Raw genomic sequence first — 25,856 nt, 5'->3', positions numbered from 1 at the left:
ACGCAGGATTTACCTAAAACTTAAACAATGTATAGACTCATATTGAAGAAATCCCTCTCAATCATCACTCATGACTCATTAGAGGTGTGTGGTGGTGTATTCATCTACAGAGACTCTGCCCTTCTCTTATTTTGCTGTGTTCCTGGGCATGCATCCAAGAGGAAGATACGAAAATTGCAGAAACTCAACAGCAAACAAGAGTGAGTCCAGGGTTGGCTTTCAGTTTCACTGGTGCTACTGTTTAGAAGTAGTAGCTGACAATTCCTGCATAGACCTTTAACAAGATAACTGAACATTTTTGTGAAGATAACATATCAGATACAATTATCATTCAAAGTAGAGCAATTTACATACATGTTAAACATGTCTGGAGGTGATCTTTAAGTATAAACATTTGTGAAGAGGAAACTGTTATCACTTATAAGGCTGGGCAACATGGAGAAAATCAAACATCACAATATTTTTGACCAGATACCTTAATATAGATATTGCGACAATATTGTAGGGTTGACTATTTGTGCTGTCACAAAATATTTACACAATGAGATTTTTGATAAATAATCATCTGTACTGTGGATATTATGTGTATAAGGTGGGTAAAGGTCAATAATAGAACAGCTAGAACAGCCTGGTAAGTTCAGAAAATGACCACTTTATCTGTAATACAGCTTAACAAATAGACAACACATATTATGATTTTCAAAATCCAGGATGATATCTAGTCATATATCAGGATATTGATATAATATTGATATGTTACCCAGCCCTAATCACTGACATATTTGTGGGGACCAGTCACTGGATGCAGATCAGGTAGTCAATGATTCACCTTTCACTTCAGGTAAAATGAAAAATTCATATTGATGCTGTAATGCATACAGCAGAGGGAAGTTGAATTTGACAAAAGTGTTTTATGTGCAAAACTGCAGAGCAATGCAGGATAACATTACCCAGACGGTTCTAATACTTTCAGCAGTTGACTTCATTGATGGAAAACTTAGAAAGCAGCCATCAGCCAGTAGGTGGTGGCATTGCATAACAAAATTCATTGAAAACATCCTTGGTTCTATGAATGCAATGTTGGAGCTGTGTGTACAGATCAGTGCATACACACGCAAGGCATGAATGAACCAAGGACTTGGTTGATGAATTAAAATACAGAGATAATAGTCTATGTTTTATTTGATTTTGGGACTTTTCAACTTCTGACCTTACTCTTGCACAAACACTTGGATCCTAGTGTAATAAGTATACTTACCACCAATCCATTTTGAGCACTAGCAGTAGTTTCCAAAGCAGTGATAATGAAAACACACTTAAAATCAATCACATACTTTGCTGTATTTATCTTTAGAGGTGTTTTGCTCAATCAGTGATGATGTTGTTACTCAATCTAAACTGTATTTTTCTTCTCAAAACCATCAGTTATAATACCCAGGGGTTAGGCAAGTGTTGTTTAAGATTATTTTTTAGACATTTGGCTGCATACAGTGAAGTGACTGCACAGATGAGGCAGAGCCGGAATGAAACGCAACACAACTCACAAGCCAGGAGACCTGTATCACTGCAAACATATGGTACAGTACTAGTCATCTCTCAGTTTTCTCTTAGTAAACCTCTCTTCTCTCATCCTCTTCCCCTTCGTTCATCCTCATGTAAACACCTGATAAGGACTTAAGAGAAAACTGGCTGTACATCAACAATTTTTCAATCAACAGTCCAAGATGGAGATGTTTGGAGAGGACAGATACTAAAACACACACAGAATGTACACACATCCATATACAGTGCCCTCCGTCTTCTTCACTCTCCTTTTCTTTTTTCTCTGCCCCATTTTCTCTCTCCTCCCTCCCTCCTCTTGCTCTGAAAATGTAGGCTAACAGCTCTCCTTGAGACATTTTTGGAGTTTGCTGGAGCCACATTAGCAGCAACTCCCGAAGGATGGCACTTCTAGGAAAGCCAAGACCATGAGTACTGACTGTACATGTGAATATTCATCTGTCACTTCTAGCATAGGTTGTGCTGCCACTTGTTCATGTTCCTGTGGGTCCAGTGGGAAATCCTTCCACAGAAAAATGCACTCCCATGGGGGATATACAGGCATGAGTCTTACTGTGGGCCATTTCACACAGGGCACATACTGCGGTGATTAAGGGAGAACATTATGGTTCACAAGCTAATTGATTTCAGCAGTGTAATCAACCTCCATCATCTTTCATGTGGGAATGAGAAATGTCATGCTTGTTATGTGGTTTATTTTATTCCGATCTGATTTTTTTCAAAGCAGTTTGGACTCAGATGAAAACTATGTGTAAACATTTTTTTTTTAAAAAATAAATCCTTTAAGGCTGTGGCATTTCCAAAGTTTATTCTCCCAGCAGAGGGAGCCTGGAGGTCTGTTTTATCTCTGTGTTTGTTGAAAACAAAGACCTGAGCCAATCAGAAACCGGTTCGAGGAATTAAATCTGGGCTCGCTGTGGCCATGGCAACGGCTTTACCTCTGTGACAGCTGAGGAATGGAAATGGGAGAGAGGAGATGCTACATGGACTGTGGCGGTGCTTAGCAAACCTCTCAGAATAGGTACCTGTAGATCCCCCCCACCCTCAGTGACAATGCTCCACTTTGACTGGCTCGCTTCTGCAGGGGAGAACTACCTCATAAAAAGTAAACAAGAGCAGGAAGACTGAAGAGGAAACAAGAATCATCAGTAGTAATGCACTGTGGCTGTGTGTACAAAAATAGAAAGGAAAACAGGACTCATGGATTTACTCTGATGAAATGCAATTTAGAGGGTTACATGAAGATTCTAAATATGAATTCAGGGAATAAGAACAGAGCGTGCTGTCTTATGAACAGGCCTGCAAAGAGCCTTGAAAGTCTGGAAGGAGGGAAAGGATGATATATGGGCAGCGGGTTAGAGAAGGGGATGAGTGAGGGATGAGGGCAAGTAAGGGAACTGGGACATTAGAAAATCTGTGACGTCTTTTATACACATATTACCAGAGAGGATTTAGGCCTTTCAGGAAGGGATTGTGTTGACTCACAACTGTATCAAAATGTCTGATCGATATCTGCAATGTCTGTTATTCATCAAACCACACTTAATAAAACAGCACTTATGTTGAAATGTTGGGTTCCTCGGGTTAAAGTGCAACAAAGAGGAGCATTTGCCTTTAAGATGTCAGTTTTATTGGACTTTTCTATTGCCATATCACATCACAGGTACATTTTCAAGCAGTCATCCCACTAAATGCAGCATACTGTATATTAGGAAACTCTTGCTTTGCCTGGGTGCAACTTTTGCAAAATGACTAGAAGCCAGGGGCCTGGGCCAAACACTGATAATATTTATCAGCATATACGCCTGTTTTCAACCTCTCGGTGTTTGCTGTCCTCACTTCAGATTCAGATTCAGAGTCAGATTTATTTTTATTTGTCATTTTTATGCTCCACATAAAAACAAAATAGTGTTTCACACATGCCACCAATCAATAATGTGCTTCAGTGCACTTATCTTTGCCAAAAGCTAATCCAGTCTCAGCGGCCCCACACAGATCAGTTGTTCGCAGGGGTGTCTCTAGGATGTGATGTTGGGGCTTTACCCAGTCCTCTACTGGGGGGTCCGGGGGATCATCCTCTGGCATTTTTTTATGATTATTATTATCATGTTTCAGTAAACATGCTATTTTAATGTTTTTTATGCACTATGGCACCTTTCACATTCAAAACGCAATAAAAAATACTTAACATTGTGAATCATTTTATTTATTGTGGATTGGAAAATAGTTGGATGGTTGGCAGCCCACCTGGCACCCTGCAGGTTAAATTTGGCCCACAAATTGAGTATCACTGCTGTATATACTGCCATATGTACTTCATGTTTACATCCTGTACTTATATACTCTACATATATATTTATATGTGAGCATAGTAGTCAGATGTTTTTTGCCATCATTGTAATGTTCACCCATGCTGTCTTTTAACTGTATGTCTTTTTCTTACATTCTTCTTGCACTGAGGGCACAAAAAACAAACTCCACATTTTTGATTCTGACTCAAATGCAGGTACTCTGAACACGTTTTTGAAAATACATCAAAACAGCAAAGCACATCTTCTCACAGTATTTACAGATGCTTCTAATTTTTTGGTTTTGATGTAGTATTTCTAGAGATCTCCACTGTCAAGGCCACTTCTGTGGGTGTAGTCCTAAATTGAGTGTACCAACATGGCTCTGCCTTTAATCCCACCTCTTTTTGATTACCTATATCCAATTGGCTGGGGTATTCTAAACTTTTAATTTCATTGGCCGTGCTTCTGTCAATCAATGTCAAACGCTCTCTGCTCACTCAGTAGCCACGCCTCCTCACGCTTGCTAGGGGCAGCGGTTCACTCGTGCGTGTAGGGTTGAAGAGTGCCTCGCCGGGAGGGAGGGAACGTGTGCTCAGTTAATTCTCGCAGGCTTCTCTTGTTGTAATTAGTCGAAATACTGCTGGAATAACGTTAAAAACAGGTCTTCGTCGGTACTTCAGTTTGTACTTAACGGCGGTGTGGCGCAACGCTGTAAACGCAGAGCTTAGGATTTGTCACCTGGCTGCAGCTGCACTTCAGTCTTGAGGAGAGTGGAGTCGCTAGGCAGTTGCCAAAGAAAAACAGGCAGTTGCTAACAAGTAGTTAGCAATACAGTCAGTTAGCCTGCCAGCTAGCCAGCTCTCCCTGCTGCCACAGCAAGTCCCACCCTCACTTAGTGCGTGGACGTCGTAAGAGGCTGCAGCGGCGAAGTCGAGTGCTTTCTCCTCTCAACTTAGCCAGCATCGCTGTACAGCTGGCTGGCGAGCTAAAATAGACCCCTTAAACGTTAGCTAGGCGTCGCCAACGTAAAATTGTTGGCTTTAACGTTGGACAAGTGTCTTCTGTGGAGGGATACGGTCGCTACACTGGCAAAGAGACTGGCTAAAAAGAAGAGACGAAATAAGAGCAAACAAGGAAGACACCGAGAAGGAGGGGACTGGCTAGTTTAGCCGGGGAGACAGAATCTCATGTAAGTGACACACAGTTGGTAACGTTAAGTTAGCTTACCAACGGCTTACCGGTCCTGTACATCTTGCTGTGCTTGCATAGCAACGTTTATCCAGCCAGCCACTTATCTGTGGCTTAGCTCCTACAGCCAGGGCGCCATACTTCAGCGTAGGCTAACGGTAGAGGCTTCCTTGAAGGTGGCACAATAGCTAGCAAGATAGCTAATGGTAGATGGGTTGAAAGTGAGACTGCGCTTGACTCTTAGCTCCTCTACGTTTCGTGCAGTCATTCATTGTTATCTAAGTTAGATAGGCAAGTCTAGTTAAGTTTATATGTGTATCGAACAACGCCGTAAACCAGTTGTCATGAGTATTAGCCAATTAGCTGCTCTGCTAGCTAGTTCCAGCCGGCCACCCACCCAAGTTGACAGTTCAGTTCTTGCCGATGCAAAGTAGTATTGTTGCTGAAACCCAGCGAATGTCACTGGTTATCTGTTCCCTGTGCTGTAAAAGCTCGTATCTGCCCGGTGCAGCTGTGGGAACTGTGTGTTCCTTGGTTCAACCCTGATAAAGTGGCTGCTCAGTGACAATGTCACAGCAACACCTCATGTACGTCATTATACTAGTTTATAAATTGCATTGTAGTTTGTGTTCAGCTGCCATACTTCATGGTTATTTCCTCAGTTACCCAGGCTGTCCCAGTGCATGCAGTTGCCATGCAGAGCTGTCACCAGCCACTTAACATTCACAGGCCACACAGGGCACACAGTGTACTGGCATAGTAAAAGTCAGAGTCAGCTGTTGAAGTCAACAATTAAGAAATCCTGAACCACATCACAGCCCAGTACACTAACACAAGTATGACTCTGTACCACAACAAATTCTGACTCATTTTCACTCCCTCTGTAGATAGATAGCAAACGCCGCCACCGAGCCACACACAGCCATGAGTATTGAGATCCCGGTGGGGTTGACAGAACTGCTGCAGGGCTACACTGTGGAGGTGCTGCGACAAAGGCCGTCAGACCTGGTGGATTTTGCAGTACAGTACTTCACCCGTTTGCGGGACACCAGAAGCCAGGATGGGGCCGGTGCAGGTGGCAAGGCGGGTAAAGGAGTGATGTTTGATGGGGAGCCGATGCAAACAGAGTCCAACGGAGATGATGACGAAGATGATGATTCTGACTTTGAGCGTAAGTTGATGTCTTGTTGTTATGATTGTCAGCTGTTGTGTTTAACTTGTCTGTGTGAGCGAAATGTGACAAAATGAAAGAGAATGTGAGTGTGCCTTTGTGCGAGGGGGTTGGAGAGTGAAACAGAGAAAGTGAAGTGAAGGTGAGACTTGAAGCCTTGTCATAGACGTAGTCACAATTTATCTCATCTCCTCCCCGAGAGACAGATTTCTTGATTGTGTGAGGCCTGCCACATTTGCATACACTTACTTGCACCACGAAAATCCCATTGAGCAGACAATTCAGCAAGAGCCCTCATCTGCCACTCATCTAATCTAGGTCTTCTCCATTCTCATTATCTATCTGACAGTCAGGATCTAAAATAGTACTTTATATGTTGTGATTTGAACCACAAATTTTCAAGGCCTTGAAGGGTCTCATTTCATTAGTAATAGTAGCTTTCTAGTCAACTCTTTTGAGATTGTTAAAATATTAAACTTTAAAAGTGCAAACGCTCAAGTGAAAATTACACCCTGACTGCACAGACCTTCATGAAAGCTTTACGTTCTTCATACACCTTAGGTAAACTGAAAAGGTTTTGTATTATATTCTGGCAAGCACTGAAAGATAGCAGGAGGCAGCCTGCAGACATAATGTGAGCTTTTGTTTCAAGGAATCTAAAAAAAAGTATTGTTTTTCACAATAACTATTGGCCAATAGCCTATGTTTCACACAAGGACATGCTCTGATAATCCATACGGAAAATTGAAATAGGCCCACATGTAAAACTGCAGTCAAACTAAAATTAGAATTAAATTAAAATATATGTATATACTTTTATGATAAATTGTGTATGTCTTAGTAACAGTATATATACACATTTGAATTTAAGAGTTCATGTACTCCATAACCTTTGCTTTGTAGCTCTAACTATCAAGTTCCCACACAGTATGTTACTTTCAGCAGAAGCGATGCCATGCCTCTTTCGCATCAGTCCCCTGTGTTTGTCAGACTGGCAGAAGATGTAAGCCGCTCTATAGCTCAGCTCTCCTCTGTGCTGCTGAGAGCAGCGTGGCCTAGATCACATCAGTGTGCTGCGGAGCCTGGGGCTGTTACCTTGTGAATGGGGGTTCTGTTTTCTCAATGAGTTCATCCATTGTGATGATCAGCTGGGATGATCTGTGAACCTATCGTAGGTGCATCTTCTGAAATTCACAGATGTCCAAGCAACATTTAAACTAGTGACAGAGTTTCACAATGATTTGAGTGTGGAAATCTAAATGCTTCTAAAATATGATTATGACTTGCACAGTTTCTCTCCTGCCAGTATCATTGGCAGATACTAAAGTACTGGCGGAGTGTAACATTTAGTTGCTGGGTAAGAAAAAAGTGGAATTCATCATCATACTTTTTTCCTGTGACTTGGGAAGTGTTTTTTTTTTTTCAGTTTAAACTTTAGTTCCAGTTTTACTCTGTTGCACATAGAGGTTAACCATATTCATCATGCCCCATATACAAATGTTTATCTCTGCTGAAAGCAATATTGGCCAACCTTGGAGATTGGTACAAGATGGCTCAGAGTAAAAGGGGGATTACAGTTCCTGTTTCTATGCTCACACAAGTGGGGTTTGGCTGCTGTCAAACAGCTGTGACCTCAGCTGTGGGAGCGGTGTGTATGTGAGTGCACACATTGCATCTGTGAGTGCGTGTGTGTGTGTGCGTGCGTATGAAGGCAAGCAGATGTGTTATGACTTGATTTCACGCCCGGTCAAATTCCAGCCTGGTGATGCCGTGAAGAAATACTTCCTAGTACATTTCGATTAGCGATCAGTTGTTAAGTATTTTCCACACCTCATCCAAGGTGGCAATAAAGGGACAGGGAGCTGACGTTGTGCTCCAGGGAGAAGCTTTTCCCTGGATGCTGCGGGTCACACACATGACATCCATGACAGTAGATTATCCACCCAGGCTGGTGTACACTACCCCCTGGGGACAGTAATTTCTGATGGGAACAACGCAGGTCTGTATAATGAAAGACATCATGTGCTCTTCCGTGACCACTGTTGTAGCCCATAGGTATATAGTGTACTATAATGCTACTAGTTCAACAGCACATGCTCCAAAACAGTTTGGTCTTGTGACAAAAACACCAAAATAACTTTTTAAACTTGGGATTGCAGAACAGGGGTGGATATTCTTGGTTATTTTTAAATGTGACACATACCCAACCTGATTGTATTAGTTTTAATCCTTGTAGCACTGAACAGTCTACTGACAATGAGACAATCACAGCATTAGCAGCGTTGCTAATGCTAAAATACATAGGGCGTAGCTCTGTGTGCAACCAAAAGGGAAGCACATATCAGTAATACAGTTTTATGGGATGATCTGGTGAGTTAGGGTTTTAAGACACTTGTTGTGTAATTACAATTTCCCTGGTTTCTGTTCAGTTGGACTTTATATATTTTGTTTAAAATGTATATTGTTTTGCATGTTGTGTTAGCACCATGATTGAGCACATTCTCCAAGGCCTGACTTTGATACACTCTTTCAGAGGTTTGAAAAACTTGAGAGGAAGTCATTTTCTCTTTTTCAGACCACAGCTCATTAAAACATAATGCTGCTTTTATCAGGCGGTGACCCACTAGAAGTAGGCCAATGACTCATTTTGGGTTTTGACCCCTTGATTAAGAAATATGGCCATTGTGAAATCCTGTATTGAGCTGAGAAGGCGTAGAACAGCTCTCTGTATGGGAGAAGTAATTATATCAGACCTATGATGAAGACAATTTGTTTAAAATGACAGCTTCAAGGTGAAATGCCAGTCATCATGGACATGATCTGTATCTTTTGTGACTGTTGTATGTAAAAAATCTTGACACTCTTTTGGTTTATTTTATCCGGCTACTTACAGCTACGATGATTCACCAGTGTGCTCTTAACCTTTCATTTGCGCTGCTGGAAATCGCTGTGTATGAGTGTGTCGGCTTAACGCCTAAAATGTAAATGAGTTAAATATCTGGTAATATATTCCCATGGACGGTGCAGGCAACTCCTAAAACATGACGTCCTATTTGACATGCTTTGTTTTTCTAACTCTTGTTGCCTTAATCCACAGTTGGATCACCACACAGGCCTAAGCTGCTTAACAAAAGGAGATATTGTTTTGGATACAAACTGTTGTACCTCAATCATATCTGGTAATGTTGAATCAAAGATTTTGAAGTAACCCTTTCTGGGTTGAGGTTGAGCTTCAGTTTGGAAACGGTGTGCTGACGGTTGGGAACAAACCTTTGATTCAGAGCATCTGTATTTGCTGAAAGTTGCGTTCTGTCCAGAAATGTGTTTTTTCCTCTGTTTATGTCTCCTAAAATGTCTGACTTTGACTTGCATCTGTGCAAAGTGTATTCCTAGAGAGGTGTTTTGACATTCCTCTACTTAGGGGGGCAGTGTCTGTGAACTTGCCTAAAATCTGAGACTCAGACATATGCTGGGAAAGCGAGATTTGGTACGTCACCATTACAAATGGCAATCACTGTTTAATGCCTTGTAATACAGAAAACGCATATCAAAAGACTTCGATGCAACACTTGACAAGAAACTTGGGACCTCCGGCGCAGAGTAGTGGTAGCATAGTCAGTTTTTACAGCAAACATGGCAGAGTGTGCAGTCTTTGGATGTAAACTGGAACAATGTGAACACAGTGTGACAGTGTAGCAGATATTATTGTATGTTTCTCAACCATTAATGCTGTGTCAGCCACTCCAAGTTACAAGCTAACAAGCTAACAAACAACACATACGAATAAAAGATGCTAACTATGCTTACCTTTCTTATACGTCTGCTTGGCGCCGATTTTGGTGCACAACACACTCTTCATCTGAGTCTGAGTCAGATTGAGGCTGAAACATGTATGGCTGAATCTCTCCGACGTTTTCTCTCACGCTAACTCTAGCCATTTTGATATGCACTGCTTTTTCACTGGTCAGCCCAGTGCTAGTAGTGCTGTGCCAGTCCTGGAGAAAGTGGGAACTTCAAGCGTTGGGTAAACCATGTTAAACTAAATATTAATCCCAGCAGACATACTTTAAATCATGTCTGGAAGGGGACTTTTAGAATAAAAAAAGTGCTTTTAAAATGGAGTGTTTGGATCAGGATCACTTGTTGTCTACTTTCATTTGAATCGGGTTAACCTAGGTGAAATGTGTGATCTTCCCATTTTACTAACACTTCAGTCGCAAAGTGCAGTGGTAGATAAAGGAAAGTCCATGCTTTATGCAAAAAATGCAGCACAAAGGAGGTCTTCCTAATATGAGCATGCTTTTTTCCACTCTGTCTAGTGGCCTGGCCTGTCTAGTGTCAGTCTGGCAGTGTGTGTTCACCAAGAGAAACAGACGGGGATGAATGGATGCCTCTGTGACTGAAACAAGTGGGGCTTTTTATTAAAAGATGGATGGAGGGATAGATGAGTCCCAGGGATGATAATAGAAATGAATTAAATGTGGTTTATAAGAAGGACAGCAAGGATAAAGCAGATGCTATATGAGAAAAAAGACTGACGGAGGAGAGAGGCTGGAGTCTGTTGTCCCATGCTAACTCTCGAGAATAAAACGCACAGCTTTGCAGCTAGATGACAAGTCACCTGGACACATAACAGACATTAAGGTTGGCTCTTATTTGTCCTGGACAATGCAGTTTTCACCGCAGACGAATGGGAAATGTCAGCTAACTTTATTTATCAAGTAACGTTGGAAGATGTGCCTCCGAAATATGCGGTAATCTGTTTGGGAGAGTGCGTTCCTCTTCCTGAAAAGCATTAGTCAGTATTTCCAAAATCTTACCTAGGTGTGTTGTGTTGATTATGTGAGCACTGGTATTTTGAAAGCAGAGATCTTGGGAACACTCATAACATCAACAGAAGAGTGCAAATTTTCCCAGATGACAGGGTTTTGTTTTGAACTGATGGTCTGAAATTATATGACATAAGACCCGTTGCTTGGTGAATACAACCAAAACCTGTACCTGTAACCTTGAAAGCGGCCCAGACACTTTTCTAAGTGGGGTGTCTGAAAGTCCTGAAGAAGTTTTTACATGTCTGAAATTTTGTCAACTAGGTTATAGACATTACATGATCTAAAAACCAGTATAAAACATGGCTTTACACCTTAAATTGAGTTGCAAGTTCCAAGTAAATTAAAGCAAGGCTGACCTGTTAAAGCTAAAATTGTTACCCACATATCCTCAGGCTTAACGTGGGTGTATGATCACCACACTGTTTGTGTGTGAGGCGTATGAATGTTTCTTGCATGTTTGTTGTTGTAAGGCCTGGGGTTAATGTAGCTGGGAGCACAGTCATGTACAACATGGTGAAATTCTGCCTCTCTGACCTCTTTTGTCTCCACCCTCGTTCTGTCACCTCCTCTTAGTTTTTCTTACTTTGTTTGTGTCACCCTGACTTCATCTCCCTTTACCCCCTGCTGTCCTGCCTTTCTGTCTCCTCTCACTCCGTTTCCCCTCCCCTCTTCCTTTCTCTTGCCAATTTCCACCTTTTGCATCTTCAGATAGTAATGAGTTTATTAGATACTGAGTAACTCATGACTGTCCTAAAAACCTGCTACAGAAAAGGCATAGGCAGGTCTATATTTTCCTTTTATGTTCTATTTTCTTTATTACTAATCTGTTCTCAGTGTATCCTGCACCCTTTTTTTCAATTTTGCTTTGTGACATTTTCCTTTCATTTATGTGTGGTAAATTGACATAATACTGAGCCCCTATAGGCGCTGGTAATTAGTGCAATAAGCAGAGCTGAGATGTCCACATTCATTATCCTGCAGGGACCGTGTGTGTGCGTGCACTCATGGTTGTATGAGCGATTTTAAGGGGAGAAGGAGGAGCGCATGCGTTCACAAATGCCCCTGCACCATAGTGTGTTCATGTATGTCTGTATAGGTGTGTTTGTTTGTGTGTGTGTGTGTGTGTGTGTGTGTGTGTGTGTGGCTGGTCTCAGTGCAGTGTTGTGCAACAGGTGACCTGATTAGCGGGCTGCAGTGTGTGTCCAGTGTGCTTTTAGCCTGCAGGCAAATCCAATGCAGCCTAGCATCCCTACAGAGACCTGCTGGACTGGCTGACTGACAGCGCTAAGTGGAAAAGCCCTCAGACGGCTCATGCTACTCAGTCTGGCTTTCGGACTGTTTTTTAATACAGCACCTGTCTGTCTCCCTGACTTGTCCTTTCAGGACTTGTCTTTCTTTATCTCTGCCTTACCTGGATGTCTGTTAAGTGGACCTGCTCTCTGTCTTGCTGTGTGTGTGCGTGACTCTTTTCTTTGCATTTTCCCCTCAGTTTACCAAAGTACACAAATGTCTGTTTTTCTTATTTGTCTTAATGTTTTGTGTCAGTCATTCTTTTGAAACTCAGTCTGCTGGTTTGTCTGCCTACCTGCCCACTGTCATCCTCCTCCTGCCTCTCTTATCTTTTTGAGTCTCTTTCTTTGAATCTCTGTAGCCATATCTCTCTATATCTCCGTGTACCTGTTTCTCCACCTCCTCTCTTGTCTTTTTCTCATATTTTTCTACAGCTATATCTTCCTGTCAGCATATTTCTGTCTGTTGGATCATTTGCCTTTGTATCCCTTTCTGTGTCTATATCAGTTTATTGAAATAAGGAGCATGTTTGGAAACATCACCAGTGATGGCGAAAGACATACTGTGTATTGCACAGCTGAGATACCAAAGATAAAGCAAAACAACACGAAACAGTGCAACATAGCAGTTTAGGAAATGTATGTGTCAATTCTTAGGGCACAGTTCAAGTCATAAAGACACACTTTTAAAGCATGTGCAAATGTGGCATTGAAAGTCTGTGTCATCCCTTAGCCGTCTCCATGTAAGGCGACGTGTCTGTGCACCCACTAAGACATTTTTGTAGTCAACAAAAGGACATAAACAAAGCGGCGTATTTGCTTGTTTGTCATTAGGATCCTATTAGATGCCATAGTGGAAAGCTGGTTTTCCTTTGCAAGAGTACAGAGAGAGAGAAACCTGGAATAAGGGAAAAACAGCAAAATACATACAGACATCTGAGGACAAAAGCCATCATGAGAAAGGAGGAAAGACAGATGAGGCACTGGCAGAGCAGACTGTGGTACAATATGGCTTGCTTTAATTTACTGATAGACATTATTTGAACTTTGGTACTTCCTCATTTCCTGCCCTTAAGCTGTCTTTGATGGCACTTCAGAAAAATGAGGAAATAGGGGGTGGGGGTGGGGGTTGGTAGACCTTTAGCCAGTGGCTCTACATCTTCCTCCGCTTCTCCTGTTTGGAGTTCACATGCCCCCTTTCTTGACACACACTGTCTCTCTAGGTCGTGATGTTGTTGGTGACCTGATGGAGATCCAAGAAGGATCAAAATGTTGTCTTTCGTTGCAGTGTGCAGGTGTTGCTCTTTCTTCATGTATGCTGTTTTCTGATAGCCCTGCACCTGTGTGATGTTTGCATAACTACTCTCCTTCAAGTAGAAGATAAACAAAACTCAAAACATTAATGTAAATGTGTTAACCTCCTACCTCAGGTCATCCAGTATGGAGAGGATGTGTTACACTTCCTTTCCCACTTTGTTTTTACGGTCAGTTTACAAGCCATTACAAATCTACCTCTCACCTCAGAGTGCATTGCTAGATGGCAGCAACATGGACATGGGATTAAAGCCCCATGTCCCTTTCATGGAGACAATTACATCTCTGCTGCATTTTTCAGTTTGTTTAGTTTCTTTGCAAATAAAATGTTACCAAATGTTAGGAATCAGAGTGCAAATTCTTTCAGGAGAACGCTATTTTCCAAAGAGAACCGGCCTCCAATAAGACGTTCAGATGGATCTGCAACTTTAAGGTTTATGTTTAAACAGGAGGCAGAAAGTTGTTTTGCATGAAAGCCTTGTACAGGTTGGGGATGTTTAAAGAGAAACACTCAATGGCCGTGGACCCAAAGTGACCCCTGTTCCTCTCTGTACAAAGAGAGGGAGAGGAGGGAGTGAAAAAACAGAGGGACATTTCTGGGTGGGGGATGAGGGAGATAGGAGGGCACATGTGGGCTCTCAGTGGAAGATGTTTTTTTTTAAAGACATAGGTTGTAAGAATTGTTTAATCTTGAAATCCAGCATTTTAAAAATGAATATCAGTACTTGAATTTATATACAAAAGAGGCTTTTTGCAGTTTAAAAAAGGTATTTGTATTCTGTTGCTAGCTAATTTAATTTCTGCTGAAGTGAAACACTTACAGGAGATGATAGTTACAAAAAATGCCAATTCCACAATGCTGTTGTATTGGCTGTAAAGCTAACCTAGGGCTGGTATGATACTGTAACAACACTGGCACTGGAAGTATGCCCATGTATTGATGTTTCTCTCAGGAGAGAAGTGGGAGTACAGAGGGGAAGATGAGAGAAGGGCATGGGATAGAAACAAAGTTAGGGAGGGAGATGTGGAGAGAATGAAACACAAGAAACATGACACAGAATAAGACTGAGGAGGAGGAGGATGAGCTTGGCTGCAAGTGGTCAAATTACAGGACGAGGATGTGGGAATCAGTCCTCCAGCAATCAATTTTGTGTGACTGACTCCACATTTGGCTCAGAGAGCTGTAAAGCAGGACTTCAGAATTTAGTCCTTCCTGAGCAGCAAAGCATGCCTTTTCCTTTAAACTATCCTATTTAGCGTCTTTTATAATACATTTTATTTAGCTGTGTTTTCGTGTCCACAAGCTACAATATTCTAGTATTAACACAATGAGAACATGTAAGAAAATATTCATAATCATGGTCTGAACTATGATTCACAGCATTTTGTCACACATCCAGCAGTATAACTGTTTTACAATGCATGCCAAAGATGTTCCCTTGCGAAAACACTTCCTTCTATATATCTTCCACTGTTTTGTCATTTACAAGCACTCTTTGCCACAGTATAATTCTGTACGAACATGTTTCCTCTGGAGCCATTTATAAGTACTGCCTTTTCTTTGGGCAACCATTTTTGAGCACCATCTCCCAGTTGAATCTTCTCATGTATTATGTGTTTTTAGAAAAGGATCTTTGAGTAGTGTTTTTGCATAATTCGCATGAAGCATAAGCCATAGTAGAAAAATGATGGCAACATAGGGGTTTAAGCTGAATAATGAAGGGTGACTGAGATGTTGTAAACTGGAGATGGTGGCCACACTCATCAGGCTGTGCTCATGAACATAAATATGGAATACTGCTATAGGAAAACCCTACAGTTTGTACATAGGCCTATGTAGAATAAGATCAACATTTGGATCGTTGCAGGAGAGGTAAATAAAGTCAGTGATTGGATTGAAACATTAATCAGCCCTATATCCTGCTTTATCAGGCCACAAGATCTTTTTAAACTAAACAATGGTTGGTTACTCAGCAGTGGTGAGAGTAGATACATTTACCACCCACAGTTCTTGTTCGTCAGTATTTCCCGATCTAGCCATGTAAGATAAGAGTGAATTGACCAAGCTTTTGAGACTAGTGGGTTACCTAGCATTCCTTTTTTATCATGTTCTACCCTACACCTGCACAAGAAAAGCTTGTGAAAACGGGTCACATTAACACGTTCATTTTGTCCTCCATTGTGAGGTTTCTTGCACGGGTTTTTACCAAGGTCAGAGTGACAGAAAGACAACACACGTCACAATTTCGTCTTTTTCTCTGTCACAATCTTGCACATTCCTGGTTGCTTTTTTCCAAATTCAGCTGACCAACACATCTTTGTTTTTAATCTATCTGTCTGTCAGTCTGTTATACATCAGCTATTAGGGCTGTAACGGCTCATGTGTTTGTACCGAAATGTCACAGTACGGGATTCATAGTCTGGTGCACGCAGTCACAAGCAAAAAAAAGTATGTAGTTTGATGGACAGCTATAACAGCAACAGAGAGAGAGTTGTGCAGAGTTGTAGACGAGGATGGTGTGTCAGTGTTGAATGGAAACACATTCACCTTGCTAATGCACATTCAACAGCATCGGGATGAGAAATGTTTGGGTGCTTTGAAAGTTGAAATACACCCACAGTGGAACTAATTGAAACATTCCACCCAGTGCACCATTTTATTTTTTTTATTATTCTATATATTTGGGTATTTCCATAGCTTGAGAGATGCTTTTCAGTATTACAACCTATTGTGGCCAGTTGCCTTTTGGGAAGGTGTGTTTTTGTACAGTGTAATACAACAGTGTTTGAAATGTACCTTATTTATATAATGAAAGTTAACAAAAGTTGCCTGTGAGCAAAATGTTACCGTAGTCCCCCAGAGGATTGTGTCTGTCTTTGACACTTGCACTACTGTCTGGTCAATATAAATGAAAAGAGTGGCCTTTTTTCTAGGTGTATTGAATTTGCAGCAAAACCTTGACTCCTAAACTGAATTGAACCAAGACTTTTGTGGACCGTTACACCCATATCAGGCATCACTCTCTCATCCTGTTTCCTCTGCTCCCACTCTGTTGTTTTCTCTCTCTCCCCTAGTCCTCCCCGCTCTGCATGTGTTAGTCTCGATGTACAGGCCCAATCTCATTAGACAAGATGGCTTAGAGAAGAGAAAGGGTTACAAGGGCGGTTTAGCAGAATCGTCTTTGGCACGGTAAGAAAGAGAGAATTAACGTGAGGGAGAAGTGTAGAGAAAGACGGAAACCATGAATGAGAAGAGACTGAATGAGAGAGAAACTGGTGGGTTAGAGCCAACATTAAATACTGGCCAAATGCACTTAACTTTTGACTTTGACTGCTGGCTTTGTCTAACCTTTCAGACACCTTGGCAGACAGGATCTAGACATTGTTTTAAGGTATCCCAAATAATATGTTCGTCGCATAAACTGTGAAAAGTGGCTGTTGATTCTTTAAATTATTTTCAACTTGCCGTGAAACCCACCTGTTGACTTGAAAGAGTGCCAGAGAGACATGCAGACAGACAGGTGAGAGACAGGCCTCAGGTGGATATGTTGGTTGAAAAATTGTCAAAACTGCAGGCACTGAGAATTAAACAGACAGGCAGTCACCCGAGCTTACAGAGGTTATACATGTCCCTCAAGTGTCATCACAGCAAAACATGACCAGGCATTACATGTCCATGTTAGGAGAAATCTGATCGATTATTTTCATTTAGCACTTTAGAGCTTTCTAGAAACCAGACTGTATCACAGCTTTTCAGAGGATGGGTCAGGATAGAGAGATGGATTGCATGAGGGTGACAATGGCCTGGTTCTGGCGTGGCAATGATGATAAACTCTTAAAAAAATGGTCAGATCTATCTACATCTGTGCAGGGAAAAGGGGGTATTTTTAAAATTTGGTTTTCGTTATAAGAAGGCCGCAATGTGTGTCACATAATATACCTCAGGGACTGCTGATTAATGTGTTGTTTGGCCTCACCTGGTCAGAGTAACCTTAGACCAGGCTTATTAATTAACCTTTGTTCACTCAACACAGTCACAGGTGAACATCAAAGAGTTTCTCAGCCTCAAGCTAGTATGAGTTTTAGAGAAGGGATGATGGTTGGTTGTCTGCCAAATTGGCTGTTGGAGCAGACAGCTGAACAGACAAAGACCAGCATGTCGCTGGTGGTTGCATCACACCCTGCCTCAGACATCATTCTGACTCGTCAACTGAACAGTTGAGCACACATGTGAAAATGGGGTATAATTTATAAATTCTGCACTGTTGCTGTAATTTCTTTATTGCGTTGATGTAACATTACACCTGGTACACGTGGTCTAGGTCATATGGAAGGCAGTTTTGAACCTAATGTACATAGATGTGGATATGCACCAAAAAGTAATTCCTTGCTCTTAGGCCTACATTATGGCCTATTTTTCCACCAAAAGTTTTTCAAACAGTGTGGCATGGTGGTTTAGTGGTTCTGGGCTCGAACCTGCTGGCCAGCATGGGCCTTTTGTGTGGAGTTTACATGCTCTCATCGTGTCAGTGTGGGTTTTCTCTGGGTTCTCCAGCTTCCTCCCACAGTCCAAAGACATGCAGGATGGGTTAATTGGTGACTTTAAGTTTAGGTGTGAATGGTTGTCTGCCTCTATGTGTCAGCCCTGTGATTTGGCAACCTGTCCAGGGTGTCAGCTGGGATCAGCTCCAGCCCCATAGCAACCCTTAAGAAGATAAGTGGTTACAGAAAATGGATGGTTGGATGTTATTGAAATTTGTTTCTGAGTGTTTGAAATATCCTGCTAATACACACAGCCAAACATGGATGAAACATAACCTCCTTGCTGGGAGCAATGACAGATCCCACTTTTTCCACACTTAATGTTGTATAAGGTGGGCTGTGATTGGGCCAGACATTGCAGAGAAAACAGTCTTTTGCTGTCGGATCCCAAAAAAGGGATATTCATTTAGGGGGCATTTTAATACTGTGTAGATTGTGGGTTGAACAGAGTGCCCTAAACTGGCACTACCATGGTCACCATAGAAACCACTGGCCTTGGAACAGCTCTCAGCTATTCGCTGCTGGAGGTGACAGTGATAGGCAGTGGCCTCGCTGAATCGTGATTCAGATAAAGTCCGGAGGTCACTCGTAGTTCACAGCCCTCCCCTCTTTAACAAGTATCTGTATCAGTGCATTTGCGTAGCCTTGATATGACAGACTTGCATATTGCTGTCTTTGTATTGCAGCTCTGACTAGTGTGTTTGTGTTACCCTCTTATTTTTTTTTTATCTTATTAAAGGGCAGCTGCACTATTTGCTGTCTGTTAGTGAGGCATGAAGTTGTCATTGGGAGAGAGAGATGAAAACAAGAAGTACACATACCACTTTTTTTGTCCGTGCTGTTTAGGTTGTATATTTAAAGTTATATATTGTATAAAGTGTCTACTATAAACTGTAAAACTATAAACTTTATTCCTTTAGTGGCCAGCATTACTTGTGTCCTAATTAACATGACATACACACAGACTGACCTGTTCACCAGACTCAAGTACCTTCTAAAATGTGATTGTTTTGTCTCTTTATGGCTGCAGTAATAGTTAGATTTAAAGTAAGCATACAAGTGTACATTGTTAGTGTCCATGGCCGAGTAAGCATTATCCATGAGCTCCGAGTGTAATGCTATTACATTTAATGACCTAACTCTAAACATAGGCTTGAGAATGTGGAGGTTTGGAGTTCTTTTGTGACTGTAAATGGTCACGTAGTGGGAGACCAGATTGGCCTTGTTTACGTTACACCCCAGTGGTTTGATGAGAGCATGTTGCGCTCTCCTACCCGCAGGCTAGCTGCTAATGTTATTCTACAGTTTGATGTTTTAGTACCGCGCAGGACTTCTGGAGGCCAGATACTGCTCTGCGCTTTTGTGTTAATGCCATTCAGTCTCCTGGCTTTTGTAAACTAGCTTCACCCTGGGAACCAAAAATGAGTAAATTGAGCACCATCCCGGGGATATGAAAACATATTGCTGTGCTTGTCATGTGGAGAACTGATGCTTCTTCAGACCCAGATGTTGTCTTTCAGCGTGCCCTTGCCGCACACTGGATTTACCAGGCTACTGGGATAATACTCGTCCATGTAATGTCCCCAGGGTCCCATCTCTTAAACTGTGTCAGGACCCCAAAATAATTACAGCCCCATCTCTTGCGGGTTCTCCTTATGGCTAAACAGGCAATATGTTTCAATGAAAAAAGCTCCTGGGGTTGGAGGCCATAAATTATTTGTTGGGTCTGAGGCTAGAAATGTTGTAGAAAACCTGCAGCAGTTCGTATCTTAAATGCACCGCTAGATAAGGTTAAAAAAAAAAATGGATTCCTTTCACCCACATTCTGCAACGTCACATTCTACAGGTGACAGGTAACATTCCCCAGGTCCTGCAGGTTCATTATCAAACAAGCTGTCACTGATAACATGGTGGACTTTGAGAACAGGGCAAAGATGGAAATGCCATCAGAGTGCATGCCACATATATTAGACCTGTTGTGCTTTGTATTTAGATGCAAGTTTATTGTACTTCAGCTGTGAGACAAGTTCACATTACACTGTGTGCCAGCTTTGATGTAAGCACAAAGCGATAATGAGTAATGACCAGCTCCTGCTAGTTCCTTTCACAAATGTGTTGCTGCCAAGAATTTCTTTTTGGGGGGCAGGCAGCTTGTCAATGAGAGAAAGAAACTGTTTACTGCTCCCCCATGAGAAAATTAGTCTGAGAAAAGTAACCCTTAAATAATCTTGGTTGGTCTCTCCCATAATTTTCCTCCTCATTTACACAAATCATAGTTACATGTTAAGGATAGTAAAATATATTTTTTGTTTTATCTTATCACACAAAAAGTGAAACTCTGTTGCTGCAGTCAGAAGTAGACATACTATCGTCTTGACTCTTTTGAACTGACAGTAAGATCTGCACTCGTTAATGAACTGTGACCACTTGTTTAACTCTCAGAGCAGCATGTCCTGCAGGAAAGTGGAACGGGCAGGTCAGAAATGAACGGGCTAAGTAACCGCAAGTAAATTAACTTGACATTGAAAGCTGTTTAGTCGTGCTTTCACGCAGCATAGATTGTCTCTAAGTCCTGTCTTACATGATTGATGTGACCAGTAATTGAAAAATATCACACTTTTGGCATTTCTAAGGGTCATTTCTGCTTCTTTCACTGCAGCCACTGCTGGCCTGTGTAACTTGCATAGTATAGTATTAACACTATCAGGGTCATGGGGGGATTTTCCACGAACACTAAATAAGCACTTTATCGTGGTGCTCTAAGATACTTTCAAAAAGCCGCTGCTAAATGGCATATGCATGTGTGCACTGCTATTACTGCCGCTGCAACCAAAGCATAAAAGTGTAGCCACTGGACTGGTATAGTGTGGGCTGTATTACCTGTGGAATATCTGTTTGAATACTGTGATAACTTAGATTTCACATGTAAATACCTTAATCAGATTATGTTATTTGCGAATTTATTTAGCGGAGCTGTGTTACGTGTCTTTCTTTTGAGTAGAGGTATTGCACTTTGGATGCAAGCAAGCAGTTGTAGTGTGTATTTCTGGAAATGTATCAGTAGATTAAACACCAGAAAAACGGATTTAGTTTCCTGTCCCTAGTGTAAGAGTATTTCAAGCTACTTCACCTTCCTCTTCAGAGATGAAGTGGTAAGAAAATTTATATCACTATATCACAGGTATTAGTATTATTATTGTTAAAATGTGCTAAACATGTCCAAAAATTACTAATAGACACACTTAAATCACTTTTGTTTGCATAAACATTAAAATTACAACATAGTCAATAGCTTGTGAAAGACATATGAAACCTATATTAAATGTGCATTAACAAAAAGATTGCCTGTCTATTCATGCTTGCTCGACTGTCTGTGTCACTGTAGATGAGGACAAGTGACCAGTAGCATCACTGGGTTTGCCTGCTGCACACCCACTCTGTAAACAGGGGAATAGCAAAACACACCCATGTTGTATGTGTCTGGAAGACTGTTGATAACTTTATTTGATGCTTGACAGAATTTTGCAATATTTTGACAGTAGATTCGAAACAGTAATATAACATGTCTGGCATATTACTGCAGTTTGTTTTATTTATTCATCCCTAATCCTCCTTACATTTAAGTTTCATTTATTGATCATTTTACAAAACTGCCTGTTATATACTAGCATTGCTAGCACTGCACAGGCCGCTGAGAATCGACACCCAAAACAAATTAATCTTGATGCTGCTTTCAGTTGCTTTCAGTTTAGTGTTACGGTTATCTTACCCACAAAACCAGACTGCCTTACTGAAAACTGTGGGCAGCCCCTTCAGACACAGGAACTCATGCGAGCCCACCGTCGGAAGCCACACATTTAAATAGAAGTAAATAAAAAGGTGTCCCTGTAATGTGTGACTATATAACCAGAGCAAATAAAAAGGTGAAGTACTGCAGCAGAGGTTCACAGTTTACATGCTAATGACGAATGTGGGCCTCTGCTTGTGACCTGTTGTTCATAGACAGATGAATGTGGGAATGGTATCAGGCCAAGTCAGGCTTAGAGGGGTTAAGTGACATCAGCAAACAGTGTGATGCTGGGAAAGGGTTAACACCAGCGCAGCTACAGTATAAGCAGGACAGGGCGACTTCCTTTTAAGGACTTAAGTCTTCTGGAGAGTGCAATTGAAGGGGGAGAGGGAGAGATACTGGGAAAGGGAGAGAGCCAGATATGGGGCAAGGGGAGAGAGAGAACGAGAGAGAGTTTTTGTGGGAGGGAAAAGGACAGTTAGATAATGGGAAAGGTAAAGAGAGTGAGAAGGGAGTTGCATGGTGGGAAATAGACTGTAACAGAGACTGTTCAGAGCGTGAGAATAATGGTGGAAGCTTGATGACATGGGAAGAGAAGGTATAGGCGACAGCAACTGCTTTCTTGGCGAGGATGAAGAGAAAGAATGAAGACAGATGCACAATGGTTACAGCAAACAAGAGTGCAGACATAAGAGTACGAGGAAAGGGGCAATTGAAGAAGGAAGTTGCTGCGTTGTTTTTGTAGGAAAAGCATTATTTGACAGGGGAAGGCAGCATGATGGAAGAGCCAGAACAGACAGGGTGAATAAATTAACAAAACAGTGGTCCATTAGAGAGACAAGCTATTATTTGAGTTATCTAATGGACCCCAGCTGCACATCTGTCGCAGAGGAAGCCCCAAGTGCAGATATCTCAGTGGTGGCAATATCTCGTAACCTCGTATCTCCATTTGTTTACAACTTCTGTGTAATAAATTCAACATTCTAACACATTCTCACAATCATAAATCACAGAGCTGAGAAAGTGTAGATTGCCACAGCGACCTTGCTAATTTAACTCATGTGTCTGCCCTCCTCATGTTTATGCTCCATATATCATGCTTGGCTTCTGTTCTCAGGTTCAGCCATAGTGCCTGCATGTGTGTGTCACTGCGAGGGAGTAAGAGATCTCCACTCCTATTAATTTAAGTGATGGAACAAGAGAGGGAGTGTAGGGTATAACCTAATAACATGTAAATCTGTTCTGCCACTTGACACTACCAGTTCATCCTGTTAGCCATCTATAAAACAGAAGGGTGCCACTATGGGAGACATAATTTGATTCATTGTCAATGATGTACAAGTGGTTTCTCCTGGACACAAGTTTGTAGTTGTAAAATATCTGAACTTGTCAAAAAGACTCAAGCTACGCTGTTGTGTCTTTGTCTCAAGGCCATGCAGTCCGCTAAATTATACCCAGAGGCACACGTTAGAAGTTTATCCATTCTCCAATATTTTGTGTATAGTACAGTCCACCACATCAGTGCTACACTTGTCATTCCTCCCTGCTTTTCACCAGGATTCTGACACATTTTTGCCTCTGTCCTCCTGAAACCTTGCTTCTTTAAATCTCTCAAATGTCAGAGCTACCCTGATTTATGATTTATTTGGGGGATTCTTATGCAGTCCTCCAGCTGACAAAACAACCCAAGATGTAAACCCAGGGTTTTCCCTGCCTATCTAAGACAAAGGTGGGCTGCTTGGGTGATTTTGGCCACTGCCTTGGTTAAAGCGTGTGTGTGTGCATGGGGGGCGTTCAGATGTAGCGTCTTTTGCACGCACAAACCCATTACTTACAATGTAGATGCGTGTCATGCACGCTCACAACCCAAAGCGAAGCCATAGCGGCATGCATTCGGTGCGACACGCTTGTTTTTTCATCCGGCGCACAGCTCCACTGACCTGCTTCTCCCATGTCTGTTCTGATTATACAAGTCAGCAGTGTAAAGCTCAAGTGTGTGGGGGCCTCCTTTCATATTTAGTATAGGGGGGACCGTCTCTAAAAGTACAGCTGTCAAGATGCCCCCCGCCACAGGCCTTTGCCACCTTGGTCTCGAAAAAGTTTGTTTTGTTGTTTGTTTAAACTGACTAATTTTCTTGTTTTAATTTTTTCATTTTACTAATTTCTTGAATAAAATCAACAAATCAAGCTAATTTGCCCAGGGTTCAAAGGGTTAATGTGGGCTGTGAACAGCTACTGAATATACCAAGAGTTCTCCCATGAGCTCCACTGAACTTAGTTCCTCACTCTAAGCTGTCTCAAAATTTAGTTGCTATAATGTTCCCAGCTTGTTTTAGGATTTGAACTGGTAAGAATAATGTCCGAAGCTTGCACTCAGTCACATCTATTCTGCTGCCACCCACTTTAATATGTAGTGTTTCTTAACAACCTTCTCCAATGATACGTCATGTATTTTCCTACTGTAGCTCACTCTCAAATGAGACAAACAGCCACTGGCATGAAACATCCAGTACTGATGACACACACTGGCTCCCTGTGTATATATAACAAAAACCACAAAACATGTTCCTATTGATATTATCCAAAATACAGTTTTAATATGCAGCATTGTGTGCGCCATCCATTTGGTAAGGCTCCAATTTGCTGGAGGCAATAATTGACATGTTGTTTGACACTAATAATTTGACTCCAGTATGACGCACAACAGCAGGCAGATGTTACACGTCAGCAGACCTGAAACCTGCATTGCACTGCATATTTTACCTAGAATTACACAAAAGGTTTCACTAGGTTTATTATCTACTGTCTACGCCGGGGATTGATCTTGCAGGGTAATTTTTCCAAGTGGGGTGTTGCTGTTATTGTAAGCTTCGATAATGGAAACATTTTCATTTGAAGACAGTGGATGATTTTTGTGTATTGGAAAAAATTTGAATGATACCAAAACTAAATAATTTATTCATTGACTTGTGTTGGGCTGCCACACCTAAATTTTCATTTTAAAAGATGTATTTCACACATCACAATGTCTCACTATCGGTTAAATAATGTAATAATTATTGGAATACGTGTATTGACAACACCCCCAGTGTATGTAAAGTCTGGTCTGGGGTGGACAGTCGCCTTAAAGAAAGCAATTATAGATAGCTGTTTGTGTTGGTGTTTCTGTGTGTGTGTGTTGTTGTGTACCTCCTTTCCTGTCTGTGCCTCTACTTTTTTACTATGCATCTCTCCACATATACTGCAAGTTTGCATCCTCCATGTGTAGTTGTGCAATTGTGTGCAAATGTATATGACTTATGTAGAGCGGACATTATGTGATTAGATTTCCACATTAGCCTGATATTGTAGGGAAAGCTGTAGAGCCTGGAGTCAGTGCTGCTTAGGTCAGCACTTCAGCACGCATTGACATATAGAGCCAGATTACATATATCCTCTCAAGGGAGGTGGACATGCAGGGGTAGGATTTATGTTTGTTCCCCTCTGCATGGGTCTTGGCAGGAGATTAAAGAGGGCAGAGGGAAAAAATGAGGAGTCAGAATTGAAAAGATGAAAGATGTATTGATAACAGATCGAGATGATTAACAGCGGCTCCAAGTTGGTAGACGGTCAGGTATTGATCAGATTGCTGGCACTTACTAATTATCTTATTGTTGTTTATCATGTTTATTTCACAGTCAGGCTCTGTTTAATATAGTAGAGGAAACACTGCCACAGAGTCCTCTCTCCTCTGTATGAAGGAGTTGCACGTGTGCATTTCGAAGGCAAGATTCTGCAGTAGGAGACCGGAGCAGATGATGTGCTTTGCTGAGTCTGCTATCAAACTTAACAATCGTGTGTGTCTTCCACCTCCTGTGTGTGTCTGTATGAGTTTGCACA

At 41.6% G+C, this 25,856-nt stretch overlaps 1 protein-coding gene across 2 annotated transcripts in view; it reads left to right on the top strand.

Annotated features, from left to right (window-relative positions):
• The first annotated feature begins 4,383 nt into the window (after positions 1 to 4,383).
• Positions 4,384 to 25,856, top strand: part of prkar2aa (protein kinase, cAMP-dependent, regulatory, type II, alpha A) — a 52,187-nt gene continuing 30,714 nt past the window's right edge. The window contains exons 1-2 of one of the 2 annotated variants that reach the window (XM_033627900.2): positions 4,384 to 5,040; positions 5,931 to 6,210. In XM_033627900.2, the coding sequence (XP_033483791.1) occupies positions 5,964 to 6,210 (247 nt within the window). In that variant the 5' untranslated portion in view covers positions 4,384 to 5,040; positions 5,931 to 5,963. Of the gene's footprint in view, positions 5,041 to 5,926; positions 6,211 to 25,856 lie in introns of both variants that reach the window. The other variant, XM_033627899.2, reaches the window with a different exon arrangement.

Source organism: Epinephelus lanceolatus, chromosome 8, assembly GCF_041903045.1.
Source record: "Epinephelus lanceolatus isolate andai-2023 chromosome 8, ASM4190304v1, whole genome shotgun sequence".
NCBI lineage: Eukaryota > Metazoa > Chordata > Actinopteri > Perciformes > Serranidae > Epinephelus > Epinephelus lanceolatus.
Note: the sequence above shows the minus strand (reverse complement) of the source record. Positions and strands in the feature narration are given on the sequence as shown.